The following is a 13,315-nucleotide window of genomic DNA, read 5'->3' on the forward strand; positions in this document are numbered from 1 at the left end:
ATTTAGAAGTTTAGGTTAATCTGAAATCAATAAATAGATTTTCCTGTCTGGGAAAAATGAGAGAAACGGAATCCGCAAACAAAACTTTCGGAGGACACAAAAAGAACCGTTGACCGTCATATCGAGGGCGGCGCTTTGACAAGCGGTGGTGCATCATGTCGTGCTCCGATGCACTTGCTCTCATCCTACTGTACATAAACAAATCACATGGAATCTTTATTTTCCAAAACTTTTCAAAATAAAAAGCAAAAAAAGTGAGAAAGAGAGAGAAAAGAAATAACGTTTAACTAGTTCGAGATCGGGTAGAACAAATTTCAAATAGCCGCCCATTTTGAAAGTTTGTGATTCGTTGATGACGTCATCTTGTTAGATTTAAGCGAAGCTGGCACGTGCGAATCGAGCGAACTCTGAAACAAATGAGATTGAATTGATGAGAATATTTTATTGTTTTACCCTTTGGAGCACGTCGTTTAGCGAAAGCAAAACGCATTCCAGCGCCTTCGTGAGCCAAAGATTGTGGTCCACTGCGAGCTTCGATGAGAACATCCGCGTCTCCGGCACTTCTTTTTGCAAATGCAAAAGCAAACTTCTTGCGAAGCTCCAAGTCCCGAGCAAATCTCTCGTTGTTGTTCAAAAGCTCTGAAACTATGTGAGTATAATGGGTCTCACAAGATCATTTAGAAATGTTTGAAATGCCCTTTTCAACTGATTACGGTATAGTTTAGTTATTCAATTAACAACGAATATCGAAAATTCCTCTTTCCTCTATCCCTCTCGGTAAAAACATCCACTTACCACCCTCATCATCAGAGTAAGGTGATGCTGCGAAAGCAAAGAATGGAACGATAAGAAGCAAGAGAGCGAGAAGTGTAGCTTGCATGTTTTACCTGAAATTTAAGATTAGCTGAAGACAAAAAAAACGAGTGACATCTAATAGAAAGATGATTGGAAATATCCAAAACGACCAAAAAGTGCCGGACATTTCCATTTATATAGTCTCGTTTTCACCAGAATGACGAAAAGAGAGATATTCTACAGGAAATGTGTCGTGCGACATGAAATTCGTCTGCTCTCCGCAAAATTCCATCCCCATTTAGCATTTTCTACAGGAAACCGACGCCAGTTGTTGACGAAATTCCAAAGAGAACATAAAAGAAGTTTAGAGAAGAAATGGATGATGAAAACGTCAGAATCCGGGAAATCCACTCTCAATGGACTTATTTCATTTGTGGGCGGAGCTTGGAAGAAGAAGGTTCTGATATTCTTTTTAGTTTGAGAAAGGATTTTATAATGAATAATGACATCATTCAGAGAAGAATGATTCTAAGAGAAATACAAGAAGAATGAAAATTGAATGAAGTCATTACACGATACGATTTGAAAAATACGATTCGGGGAAGACTTCGAGTAATTTCCTTCCTGAAATCAAAAAAAGAACCAATTATTCAGATTTCTTCTCGAATGGAACAATATCTTTATGTGAACCAATCATATTTCCAAAACCTATAATTTCTTACAAATCTAAGATTTTCTCATAAAAATGAATTGGGGAACCACGAGGCCTTCAATCTCGTTTCATCAAATTTCACTTCCATTCTGATGATTCTTCCGAAGATGGAAACGTGGCGTATCTTCGCGATCCTTCTGATATTCATGAGTCCAGCGTTCAATCAGTCACAAAAGAAAAACAAAAATCAGGGTGAGTTCACATCTCTTTCCTTTTAACTATTCTTGATTCATGAAAATAAAGGAAGTAAGCCAATGATAAAATATCAAGAACATTTTTTCATCTGTTGTTTATTCAAGATCATTGGAATAATTAAGGTAATATGTTCGAAATAGCCTGAAGCATCTAAGCATTTCTATTTTTGTTGTTCTTTAAAAACTTCTAAATGATTTTTCACAACAATTCTAGTAGTAATTCATAAAATTAAGAGTGAATATTGTACGAGTGACAACAATAACAACAATATTTCGATTCTACGTAAATATTTTCTAAATTTGATTTATCCGTCATCTTTCCTAAAAATATATTACTCGTTTCTTTGAAAAAGAAAATAATTTTTCGTCTTTGTCTATAACTTTGTTTTGTTCTCTCTTGAATCTCAGAAAATTGACTTGAGTAGAACGAAACGTTTTATTCATTGATTGACCTCTTTTTTCCAGTTTCCACTCCGTCTTCTCCTCCTTCGGACTGCAAGAACGTCAAATGCTTCGGATCGGCGAATTGCACAATGCTTCCAGTAAAAAACATGACTAAGTGTGTTCCAGTTGTTCAAAAGACGTCGAGTGTTGATGATGTGATCCGTATGAATTTGAATTTCACAGACGACTTCTATGAGAATTCGACATGGACAAACTCAACATCCAACTCTACATCCTCTGCATCTTGTGTCTCTGTATTCACCATTGTTTTATCAATAACTGTAACCTTTGCAAACTGATTTTTATCGATAATTGCAATGAGTGTAAAATTAAAGAAATATGAGAGCATCTGTATAAAAGTGGTAACATTCGAGGTAGGTTAGAGACATGTCATGAAGTTGATAAGATTTAACATATTCAGTGAAGAATGACTTTACTTGGAAGCCTTCTCCTTCTTTTCAGCCTCCCACTTCTCGATAGTGACTTGATACGCATCCTTGAGTTTTTGGGCCTCGTCGGTAAACTTCTGAAAATAATTGGATTAGTATTCGAACCAGAACACGAGAGAAAGGTGTAAGAAACCGGGAAACTACCTTTTTCTGATCATCGCTCAGCGTCTTCCATTCAGCAACAGCTTCCTTCATTTTGTCCTTGACATCGACTCCGCCACCGGATAACTTTTCTTTGATGAAAAGTGCATATGCACTGGGTGGAACTGTTGGACGTCCTTCTTCCTTTCTCTTTTCACGACGCTCTTTTGCTTGACGTCTTGCAGCTTTTTCAGCCTTTTTCTCTTGTGCTTCATTCACTAATTTCGATTGTTCCTCAATGGAAAGCTTCAAGAAATCGTTAATTTTCTTTTGGTTATGTTTTTGTGATAGTTCCGAGTACTTCTGAAAATGAAATACTTTTTTTGAAAATCCTAGGATCTGAAAAACAAAACGGGACCTCAATAATCGAATCGGAGGAAATTCGTTAAATTAACAAAAATCTGTCAGCAACATGGATTTCCAAGATAACAAAACACCTACATTCTTCTCGTTCGTGGTCATATCCTTCCACTTCACTGACAGGTCTTTCATCAACTCTGTATTCTTGACGTTGGCGTCATTTTTGAAATTCTCTTTGATATACATTGCGTATGGGCTGATTTTCATTCCTGTTGGAAATTTTTGAGCAGAAGCAACTGCTGCGGCCCGTGGAGCAGCACCTTTCGACGCAAAAAGTCTTGTTGTAATGGCAAACATCCTGAATGAAATTTCAACGTATATCCATTCTATAACAATTAAAGCAACATATTCGATATATTTGGTTTCATGAACCTTTTGCCAGAAATGCTTCTGATAAGAAACTGGAAACTATAAATACTTTATGACCAATAGAATAATACTGTTTTGGAAATAACAACAATAACGTTTGAATGACAACAATAATAATCGAAACCAGCTCGAAGAGAATAGAAGGCTATTAACTTGAAAAGTACTCAAAGTTTTAGGTTATCCAAAAGTTCAATAGTGTTTGCCAATGCTGTTATAATATGACGCTTCTTCCTTGGCATCATTTCTTGTTGTACTTCTTTCCTCCGTTCAGCAAGCTTTTCTTTAGTCCCAATAATTGGAATGATTCTCGCAGTTTTATCAGTTTCTGTAACTCTGTTGTAAACAGTTTCGTTTATGTTTTCGATGATTGTTTGTTCAACAGAACCATTCCACTCGGCTACGGCAGTTGATGCTTTATCTAACGCATCCATCCAGTTTGTTGGGAATATGTTAGTGTTTTTATGCTGAAATTATATGATGTAAATTTCACATCAACAGATGAATAGATATTTTCTAGAAGGAATCAGGAGTGTTGTATGTCATGTAGGTAAAGATAAAGCTAGGGGGGGGGGGTAGGGATATGCTTGATCCAAGAAACAAGCTAAAGATCGTGGATGGAGTATACAATCTTGAGATATCAGTCTAGCTGAAATATAATTAGTGTAAGTTTAAAATTAGTGCAGTTTACTATTCTGCTCAATTTTACCAAAATTTATCAGTTTTGACACCCTCTTTTTTGTGAAGTGAATCACTTCACAAAAAATTAAATGGTGAAAAACACTCAAATACTTGACGTTGTTAGTGGTTTGTTTGATCTTTCCAGATTTGCTCTCTTGAAACGCTGACGATTTTATCTTAAAGATAAGAGAATACATACCTTTGAATACGTTCTCAAAACATAGCGGGCGACATTGTCCTCCATTCCTCGATTCAAATACATTCTCATTATTGCTCTGAATCGTGATGAATAAACATCCACAAAATGCAGCATTAAGAGAATGACAGCAAGTCGAGTTTGTTCTGAACAACGAGATGCTCTATCTTGAATTGATTTAATACATCGGAGAGCGTCCTCTTCTTTCATTTTTTTGGTGAAATTATCCGTCCTTTTGTACAACTCAGAAATTTGATCAATAATGCGCATATCGCCAGTACGTGATAGTGTCGTTTCCATAGGCAAATCAACATAATCAGGAAGTCCATCTGCAAAAAAAAAACAACATTTTTTAAAAGATAAATACTAGATCTTAATGAAAGCTTACACTCTTTGTACAAGTGAGATAACTTCGGGACAGCAGAAAAGTTATCAGGGTTTGAAAGAGTCATATCCAAAGCATCTTTTAGCAGTCCACTGAAAAACAAAAACAAAAATCAATGCGAGTGAAAAAATCATACCGTCTGTTTCTAACGATAACTTGTGAGATGAAGAAGAATAAATCTTCTCTTTGCGCACTACGGAAAAATGGTAATTGGGTTCTCACTTCCTCATCATTGAATTGCAGCAGTGAATTGAGAGGAGTAAAACCATAGCAGTCGGTGACTCTTTTCTGATGATCTCTCAGCCCATTGAACTGAAACTTTTAGTTTCAACAGGATCCACTCTATCCAAATCGGAACGCTTGTCCTTACGCGTCTTATTCAATTCACTGCATAAACATAAACAAAAAACTACTTATATTGTTAATCACGTGAATTACAACAGGTTCATTTTTGTTTAAACAACTTACGGCTTCATAATGTCCGTTTTCAGCCAATTTCTGAGCAATCGTAAATTTATCTCCGTTATAAGTAATTTTCTTTCCGTTTGCCAACATCTGCCCTGGTACGACATTTGTAACGTCCGCAAGAACATCTTTTTCGGGTTTTAGACCACCCGAAGCAGTGTATTCGTATCGTAAAAGGCGTTCGTATTCTCGTTGATTAAACATTGTCACAGGTTCTCTGGACCGTGTACAATGCGATATGTTTTTAATGATGTCGCACTTTTCAAAGCTTTCAATTACTGATTCATCATTCCTAATATATTCGAGCTGTTCTATAAATTTTGTGTTTCCGTTCAGTGTCGCCATTGAGCCAACATATTCTAATTTTTTTCTTGAGCTGGTATAAACGAGAGCAATAAGCTCTTCTCGATCGATATATTCCAAGTTCGAGTGAAGTGCGAGATGGCTCAATAGACTCGGCTGAAAATTAAATGAGACTCAAAAATTTAATTCTTGCGTAGAATTAAGTTTTCTACAAAACTTACTGAGTTTTCTGGTTTCTGCGTAGAGGTAACAGCAGCAGATAGTGTAAAACTATAATCCATGAAAACGCGGATAACTTCTTTACAATCTAGAAGAATGGAATTTTTTAAGAGAATAATTATTCCAACTAACTCCGAGAGGCGGCAATATCGACAGGAACCATTCCATGTCTGTTGAATCTATGTGACCAGTATTTAATCAAGTTCTGAAGAAATTGTATTTTTGAATTGTAATTAGGTGTACCTCGTAATGTTTAAGAACTTCATCGACGTCATACTTAGGGAGGTTTTGTTTTAAAATTTGGCGAATAATATCAGAACGCTCCTCGAGTTTACCTGCAGAGATTACCATGTCGATGAACTGAAAATCAAGATTAAATATCTAGCTATCGTATAATTGTATAATGATTTAACAAAAAAAAGAAGTCAAAATAAAAATATGATAACCCCTAACCTATAACCTGTAATACAGACCCACAAAAAAGAGTTTGGAGCAGTTTTGAGCGGTTGGAAACTTTTGATACATTTTTTCCCTTTGACACCCTTTTTTTTCAAACTGGCCTATAAATAGTTACTCACCTCAGATGAAGAGTAAGCAGCCATTAAATGAAGTGGTGTTTCTTTTGCTTTAACAGAAACAAGCATTCTACATGAGCATTCGTCTACGCATGAATCATTCTGAGAGAGATTTCTCAAGACTTCGTAAAAGAAAAGCTTGACATTTCGTTTTAATATGGCTTGAACTATTGGATCGTTCCATTCACATCTTTTCAACGGTTCAAATACTTCCGATATATATTTTTCCTCATCTGCAGAAATGCATTCAACATCTCTGAGATTTTCGGTTTCCTCTTGCTGGAATTTTTCGATGTCATTGTGATCGACCTGAAAACTTATGAAATATGCAATTTCGAAAAACTGTTTGAAAAGTAACTCGCCTCTTCTGTTCTTTTGTAGTTTTTCAGACAGGAACTCAAATTTCTTTTGAAGAGTTTTATGTCGAACGTCTGAGGCTGCATGTTGGAGTCTATGATCCTTGGAGGATCTTCTTCCGAACCAAGCGATGCCCACTGAGAATCTGTGACATTTTTTAGAGTTTCAGGAGACAACACGTTGAAACCAAACGAGCTGTCAGCATTTAAAATTCGGTTGATCTCCGTATTTGCTGAATCCATTGCAATTGCATCGATTTCAATATATTCTTGTGGTACGCCATCATTTTCAATCTGTTCTGAGAGAAGTTGATCTGTTGTTTCGTTAATGGCATCGAAGAAAGCCGGGCCGTCAAGTTCTTCCTCTGATTCTGAATCTGACTCGAGGTTATAATCGTCAACCGTCCCAATAGTATTAGTATTTATGTGACTGGCTGTGATTTTTTTTTCAACAAATTCTTCATGAGGACGCATAGCTCTTGCTTCCCTGTTCTCATTCCTATCCTCCTTATTTTGAGATTTCGTAAGCTTCGCCAATTCGCCAATTCGCCAACTGAATATTCACTTGTAAAACTGTACATACGAAAAGTATTTATGCGAACCTATATCCGGAGAAATCTACCACAGTTCGCCTGAGGTCATTCCACACTTGTTGTTGGATATCATCATCATTAATCTGCAAAAAATAAAGTAGAAATCATAATTAAATTGCTCGGATTGTTATATATTCATTCAGACTTCGTTCTGCCTATTGAGCTGTTTAGATTTTTAGAGAACATCCTCATTCTATATTTATATAACCGATAAGTCTCCTCTTCTGTTTTGAAAAACATTACTTTCTGTGTGGTACCTTCCAAAAAAATTCTGCCGATTATTTTTCTGTATCTAGAATCAACTGATTCCAATTTCCGGTTATATTTCCGAAACCTGACGACAGCCATCATTTCAATCGTTCGGTATGGATGGGTCGAAACGACATAGTGGCTATAAACAAAACGGTGGATACTTGAGAGACGATACGAAAGTCAGAGATGGTGTAACGTTATCAATCTCTTTTTCTCTGGGTCTTTCTACTTCCAAATATTTTTTCGCCGTTTCTGACAATTAGAAGACGAATAGAAGAGACCACGACAAAAAACATAGCGACTTCGCTGATGGCGATTGATCAAGAGACGCAGAGAAAGATCCTCCTATGTCAAAGGTGGGATGAGAACCAGAAGTGAAACATAGAAAGGGACTAAACGGTCTCATCGCCTGTCCTTTTCACTGCACTTCTACAGTCACATGCCTCACACTCCCCCGCCGAACAAGAAGTTGAGCAGGGCAACAAGCCTGGACTCACCACCCGAGAAGACAATATTTCGAATAGGTAAGTCTGATTGATTCAATTTTTAAAAACTTTCCTCGCCGTGTTATCGGTGTTTCCTACCGGAAATCAGCTGTACGACATATCATCACACTCAATGATTATCTGATGTTGACATTAATAACCATATTACAAATCAGAGACGGTTCAATAGGGAAACTTTTCTCTCATTCTTATTTTTTATAACTGAATTCGTTGGTTAGTACCGTGGATCCTAGTTAGTACGCGTATTTTTTAAAAACATTCCACAGACAAAATGTTACAATACCCATTGCGCGTTAGAATCTATCATAGAGTAGCTCTAACGAGTATTAAATGAAGATTGTTCAGAAGAACTTAAACGAAAAAAAACTTCCGGATGGAACCTCAGGTTGGGTACCAATTGAGATAATCATAATCGTCCCTAAAAGAACTAGTTCCGACATTTCAAAAAAGTAACGTTCACGCCGTATGATTGAACTTTCTTTACACTTAACGCATGGCGAATAATCTGTTATATTCTAGACACCGTCGACCTCGACCTCCCTTCTACTACCAATGGACCTATTTCAACGGCAGTAGACGATCAGAGCCAAGATGACGAATATTCTGCTCCATCTGTTTTGTTTCCTTCCATGCGTCTTATGTTAGCAGCAATGTTGTGTTGTTGCTTCATCACATTATCAATTTCATCTTCTAATCTTGCTGTCGCACTCATCTGTATGACATCTTGTCCAGTACATGGATATGGTGGTACATTAGAATGGCAGTCTCAACAAGAAGGATTGGTGTTGGCTGCTCAAAATGCGGGATCTTTAGTTATGATAGTGACAGGAATGTGGGCTGATAGGTTGAACGGAAAATGGATGGTATTTGTGGGATTGCTTCTTTGCTGTATAGGGAACCTCATGCTTCCACTATTAGCTTCCAAATCATTCTGGTTCGCGGTCCTCGCTAGAATTTCTATCGGCGCCAGTGATGCGTGTTTAATGCCGGCCGTCAATTCACTTATCACACGGTAATAGAAAATATAGATTGGGAAGACTAATTACTATCATAAAGTGATTCAGATGGTTCCCACAAGCAGAAAGGCCTGCAGCAATTGGTCTCATTTCTGGAGGACGTCAAATCGGAACTCTTTTTATCCTCCCGACAGCCGGATATTTGTGTACTCGTAAAGATGTTCTCGATGGTTGGCCAGCTATTTTCTATCTCTCCGCCGTAATTTCCGTGCTGGTCACGGTATTCTGGATACCATTTGGGGCTGACAAACCGGCGAAACAAATTTGTATCTCGAGCAGAGAAAAGGAGTTTATTGAAACTAGAATTGCATGTGAATCCATAGGTAAACGAACAGACCGAACTCGACGAGTACCGTAAGTTAATGATACGGATTTTCACAAACTTCCTATCATCACGTTCTACAGATATGGAGCAATGTTCCGTTCAAAACCACTTTGGGCGTGTATTTTCGCTTTGATTTGTCACGAGTACCCCCTTGTTATAATGCTTCAATTCTTGCCAAACTATATGAGAGATGTTCTCGAGTTTGCACCGACAAAAAATGGGATCATTGCGGCACTTCCAATTTTGTGTCTATTCCTTTCAAAAACGTTCTCATCATCTCTCTCCTCTTATCTCACTACAAACATGCACTTGGACAAAACGTTTGTTTGCAAGGTATGAACACAAGATTTGAAAAGAAGATGTGATTAATGCGACTTGCAGTGTTTTAACGCTACAGCTTCCGCTGGACTGGCAATTTGCATCTTTCTTGTCCCGTATTTCAATAAAGAAAGTGCATTTCTCGCAGTCTTTTGCCTGTGCGGTGCAATGATATTTGCTGGATTACATACACCTGGAGTAATCACGGCAATGGTTCAGATAGCTCCAGCCTTTTCGGGTATTATAACCGGGTGGTCATTTTTTGCAGTAGCCTGGTTTTCAATAGGTAACAAAATTCTCACGAAGTACATTGTTCAATCAGGTTGGTTGTTCACCAAAAAAATCACAAAACTAAAAGGATACACTTCTCAGGTTCCGTGACCGAATGGGGTATGGTTTTCCGAGTATCTGCACTAGTAGCTGCACTTCCAGTTGTTGTATTCACAGTTTGGGGTTCCGCTGATCGGGAGGTTTGTCCCGTTTAATTAATTCTTCTTTCTAACCTAATTTTTCAGTGGTGGGCTGCTCCATCTTCAAAATGCTCAGTCGCCTCATTTCATCGCCCTTCAATCAGAGACCGGAGTCGAGAGGTTTTCAATTTTGTTTCTTCTTTAAGAGCTACAACAAGTTTTTCTTTCAGATGTCTAGAGCTACTTCTTCAACTTCCCTCGGTCAACAGTCACGTGTATCATCCAGTAGATAAATTCATTGAAATCTGAACCTACCTCTTGTGAAGATTTACTTTTGGAAATGCATTTGGGTCTGCTCCTGCTTCTGGTTTGTCTATTATTTGATGTTGATCGCCTCCTGGTCATTTTTGTCTGCAGCACTTTTCGAATATCTTACTTCGAAGGTTGCTGAAATGATCTCTAATAAATTTACTTTCTCAATATTACAAACGAAAAACAGAGTAAAGTATATTCATAATATCAATAGTTTCTACTTTTTTGAAAAATAAGACATGGAATTGCTGTGAAAGCGCAAAACCCATTTAAACCTACGAATATGATTACTTTTTCATCACTTCGCAACTACAACTTTGAAGTAAATCATTGCTTCATGAATCGGATATATACACGAACGACCGAAGGTGTTTATATAACTCATAAGCATTTTGAACAGAGCTATTATCGGAATAAAAAAGTTCCGACATTTTTTACCGACGCACAACAGTCGCGCCACTGATCTCCGGGAACGCCCACTCATCAAAAACATTTCTTCTGCACGACCAGGGCACGGTTTCTTTGACTTCGCGGGTGAATTTTTGTTTAAAAATACCACTTTTTAAAATAAAATTTGATCTTTTTTCCTCAAACTTCATGGCGGAAAGGAAATTTTAAAGGAAATAGATCAAATTTTATTTTTAAAAGTGGTATTTTTAATCAAAACTTCACCCGCGAAGTCAAAGAAACCGTGCCCTGATTGTGCAGAAGAAATGTTTTTGATAAGTGGGCGTTCCCGTAGATCAGTGGCGCGACTCTTGCGCGTTGGTAAAAAATGTCGGAACTTTTTTATTCCGATAATAAAAAACAACAAAACAAGTCTGAAAATAGTTGTGGCTTTTGAAAAACAGCAGGTGTGCGGTGGTGCGCGTTTGCATCGTTCAAAAAAGAAAGCAGCGCGCTGCATGCAGCGAAAAAATTTCAGGAACAAACAAAATTCGGAAAGAAATACAGAATAAAAATAGTATATATAATGAGACATATAAAGTCTAAAATACGTTAAAAATCAGAGCATATCCGTTAACATCATTGTCATAATTACTGATGAATACGGTGAAAAAGTGAGAGAAAAGAGAAAGTCTTGAATGGAATGAATGTAGAAAAACGAAAAAGGCACGAGCGAGATTTATATATTAAACTAATGTCAACGACTACTGTTCTCTTTACTTGTTTTCCTGTGTACTTTTTTAGTACGAGATGAGTGAACTGGTGATACTCCTTCTCCAACTTTTGGTTTGTACTCATCTGTGGTTTTTGAGTTGAATGACGAAAGAATTTCTCCAGCGTTCTTATGCCATCCGGAAGCTTGTTTTGCAAATCTGAAAATTTATTTTATTAAATCAAAGAATCAACGAGCTGAACTGATTACTTTAGCACGCAAGTTGCATGATTCTCCTTTTTCCCTAATATCTTATTCAAAACCGCCATCATTTTCGCTTTCGCATCATCTTTTGACTTCTCGACATTCAATCCTGAGCTACTTGGTTCCATTGATCCAGGTCGAATAGATTTTGTTCCAGAAATTGCATTTTCAAACTTCTCTAACGCGATGTGATAAGTGTATCTCGCTTTGGCGTATTCCCAATACTCATCAGAGATAAACTTGGTGAGAGGTTTCAACGTTTCGAGTTGATTCCGAACATACTTCTCTTGTTCCTCTGCCAATTTCTTCGATGCTTTGACTGTTGGTTCCAGTGTATCAAGTTTCAACTCTTTCAGACCATGCCGTTGGAAAGTATCGTAAACTACCAGGAAGTCTGAACAATGCTGATAACCAGGATCCACTGGAATAGTTGATGGAATCGTAGAAATGGCGAGCTGAAAATTAACGAAAGTTGAAGATTGGGGTTTCTTCAAAACAAATCGAACATACAGTCTCTGCAGAAGCTTTGCTTTCAACCAAAACGAGCATGAGTGCAGAATGAAGTTTATCAGCTGACTCCTTATAATGATCCATGTTCTTACAAGCCGCTTTAATATCATTTTCGTATGCCATTTTCTTTTTCTTCTTTTTCAACAACGAGATTCCTTTATTTTGAGCAGGACAAGTGATGCCATAAAACCCTTTTTGAAATCCCACTTCGTCAACTGCACTTTTCGGGGCTCTTGAACTTTTTGTACTGTACGAAGAGGCCATCGTGTTGTCAAATTTTACAGTTTAATCCAGCGAACAAGTCTGCGATGTAAAATGAATTCGAAATTGAACTCAATTTTTCAGTTTTTCTTTTAAATTTCTTTGATGCGTTGTCGTTGTTCAGTTGGTGGTCGCGTGAAAATAATTATTCGTTGCAAATTTATTATTCAAGACATTGAAGAAAAAAGAAAACATGGAAGAGAGATAAGAGGAACAAAAGAGAAAATGACATCTAGGTATCCATCGTAACTTTTTTCGAAAAAGAAAACAAATGAAAAAGAAATTGGAATTCATCATTGGAATGAAGCTCTGGTGGAGGATCTTCAACACGAATCATGCCTTGAGTAGTCACCAGTTCACTGCTTTCTTCTGACTTTCTCCGTTCCAAATATTTTCTGCTCATCCCTTCTTTTCTTTCCTTCTTCGTCGTCCACAACCCATATTTCATCCAATTTCCGGACCCGGCGACCTTTTTTGGTCCAATCGTTTGTCGTGTCCGTCGTTCTCTGTCTCCTTTTCTCAATCTTATTCTCTCGCATCGTTCCTTTTTCAGAGCTTCAAAGAAAATGAAATATTGGTGGGTTTACATGGTCATAAATCTCCCTTTTCAGACAAATGCTTGACTCCAGGAGACGGAGAAGGGAGTTAATCAAAGTTGTCGATCAGGAAAACAGAAACTCATTTCCTTTGAGACCACCCACTTACTATAGCTTTCCAGATACTGCATTCTATTTCTTATTCTATGATTCTAAATTTCCCCGAATTCCATTTTTCAGTGATCCACCCTGACTATATTCTCAACTTCTCT

The 13,315-nt window shown here is 37.5% G+C and overlaps 6 protein-coding genes across 6 annotated transcripts; 2 read left to right on the forward strand and 4 right to left on the reverse strand.

The window, feature by feature from the left end:
• Positions 1-372: 372 nt before the first annotated feature.
• Positions 373-880, reverse strand: GCK72_013986 (uncharacterized protein; the record flags this gene model as incomplete). Its single annotated transcript, XM_003107787.2, has 3 exons — positions 373-407; positions 454-639; positions 796-880. 3 exons carry the CDS (start codon positions 878-880, stop codon positions 373-375), a joined length of 306 nt encoding a protein of 101 aa, XP_003107835.2.
• Positions 881-1,614: 734 nt separating this feature from the next.
• Positions 1,615-2,444, forward strand: GCK72_013987 (uncharacterized protein; the record flags this gene model as incomplete). The annotated part of the gene is made up of 2 exons (XM_053730095.1): positions 1,615-1,699; positions 2,167-2,444. 2 exons carry the CDS (start codon positions 1,615-1,617, stop codon positions 2,442-2,444), a joined length of 363 nt encoding a protein of 120 aa, XP_053584867.1.
• A 134-nt stretch (positions 2,445-2,578) lies between these two features.
• Positions 2,579-3,392, reverse strand: GCK72_013988 (uncharacterized protein; the record flags this gene model as incomplete). The annotated part of the gene is made up of 3 exons (XM_003088525.2): positions 2,579-2,671; positions 2,739-3,038; positions 3,177-3,392. 3 exons carry the CDS (start codon positions 3,390-3,392, stop codon positions 2,579-2,581), a joined length of 609 nt encoding a protein of 202 aa, XP_003088573.2.
• A 236-nt stretch (positions 3,393-3,628) lies between these two features.
• GCK72_013989 (uncharacterized protein) lies at positions 3,629-7,585 on the reverse strand (the record flags this gene model as incomplete). Its single annotated transcript, XM_053730096.1, has 12 exons — positions 3,629-3,928; positions 4,342-4,667; positions 4,727-4,815; positions 4,860-5,035; positions 5,192-5,647; positions 5,713-5,798; positions 5,843-5,915; positions 5,972-6,070; positions 6,289-6,594; positions 6,648-7,194; positions 7,244-7,317; positions 7,478-7,585. The coding sequence occupies 12 exons, from the start codon at positions 7,583-7,585 to the stop codon at positions 3,629-3,631; spliced, it is 2,640 nt and encodes an 879-aa protein (XP_053584868.1).
• A 340-nt stretch (positions 7,586-7,925) lies between these two features.
• GCK72_013990 (uncharacterized protein) lies at positions 7,926-10,354 on the forward strand (the record flags this gene model as incomplete). Its single annotated transcript, XM_003107745.2, has 8 exons — positions 7,926-8,010; positions 8,512-9,004; positions 9,057-9,362; positions 9,414-9,666; positions 9,715-9,973; positions 10,024-10,121; positions 10,167-10,241; positions 10,292-10,354. 8 exons carry the CDS (start codon positions 7,926-7,928, stop codon positions 10,352-10,354), a joined length of 1,632 nt encoding a protein of 543 aa, XP_003107793.2.
• A 1,163-nt stretch (positions 10,355-11,517) lies between these two features.
• On the reverse strand, positions 11,518-12,510 carry GCK72_013991 (uncharacterized protein; the record flags this gene model as incomplete). The annotated part of the gene is made up of 3 exons (XM_003107874.2): positions 11,518-11,692; positions 11,743-12,191; positions 12,247-12,510. 3 exons carry the CDS (start codon positions 12,508-12,510, stop codon positions 11,518-11,520), a joined length of 888 nt encoding a protein of 295 aa, XP_003107922.2.
• Between the last annotated feature and the right edge of the window lie 805 nt (positions 12,511-13,315).

The sequence above is a fragment of the Caenorhabditis remanei genome, chromosome IV (assembly GCF_010183535.1).
Source record: "Caenorhabditis remanei strain PX506 chromosome IV, whole genome shotgun sequence".
NCBI classification, from domain to species: domain Eukaryota; kingdom Metazoa; phylum Nematoda; class Chromadorea; order Rhabditida; family Rhabditidae; genus Caenorhabditis; species Caenorhabditis remanei.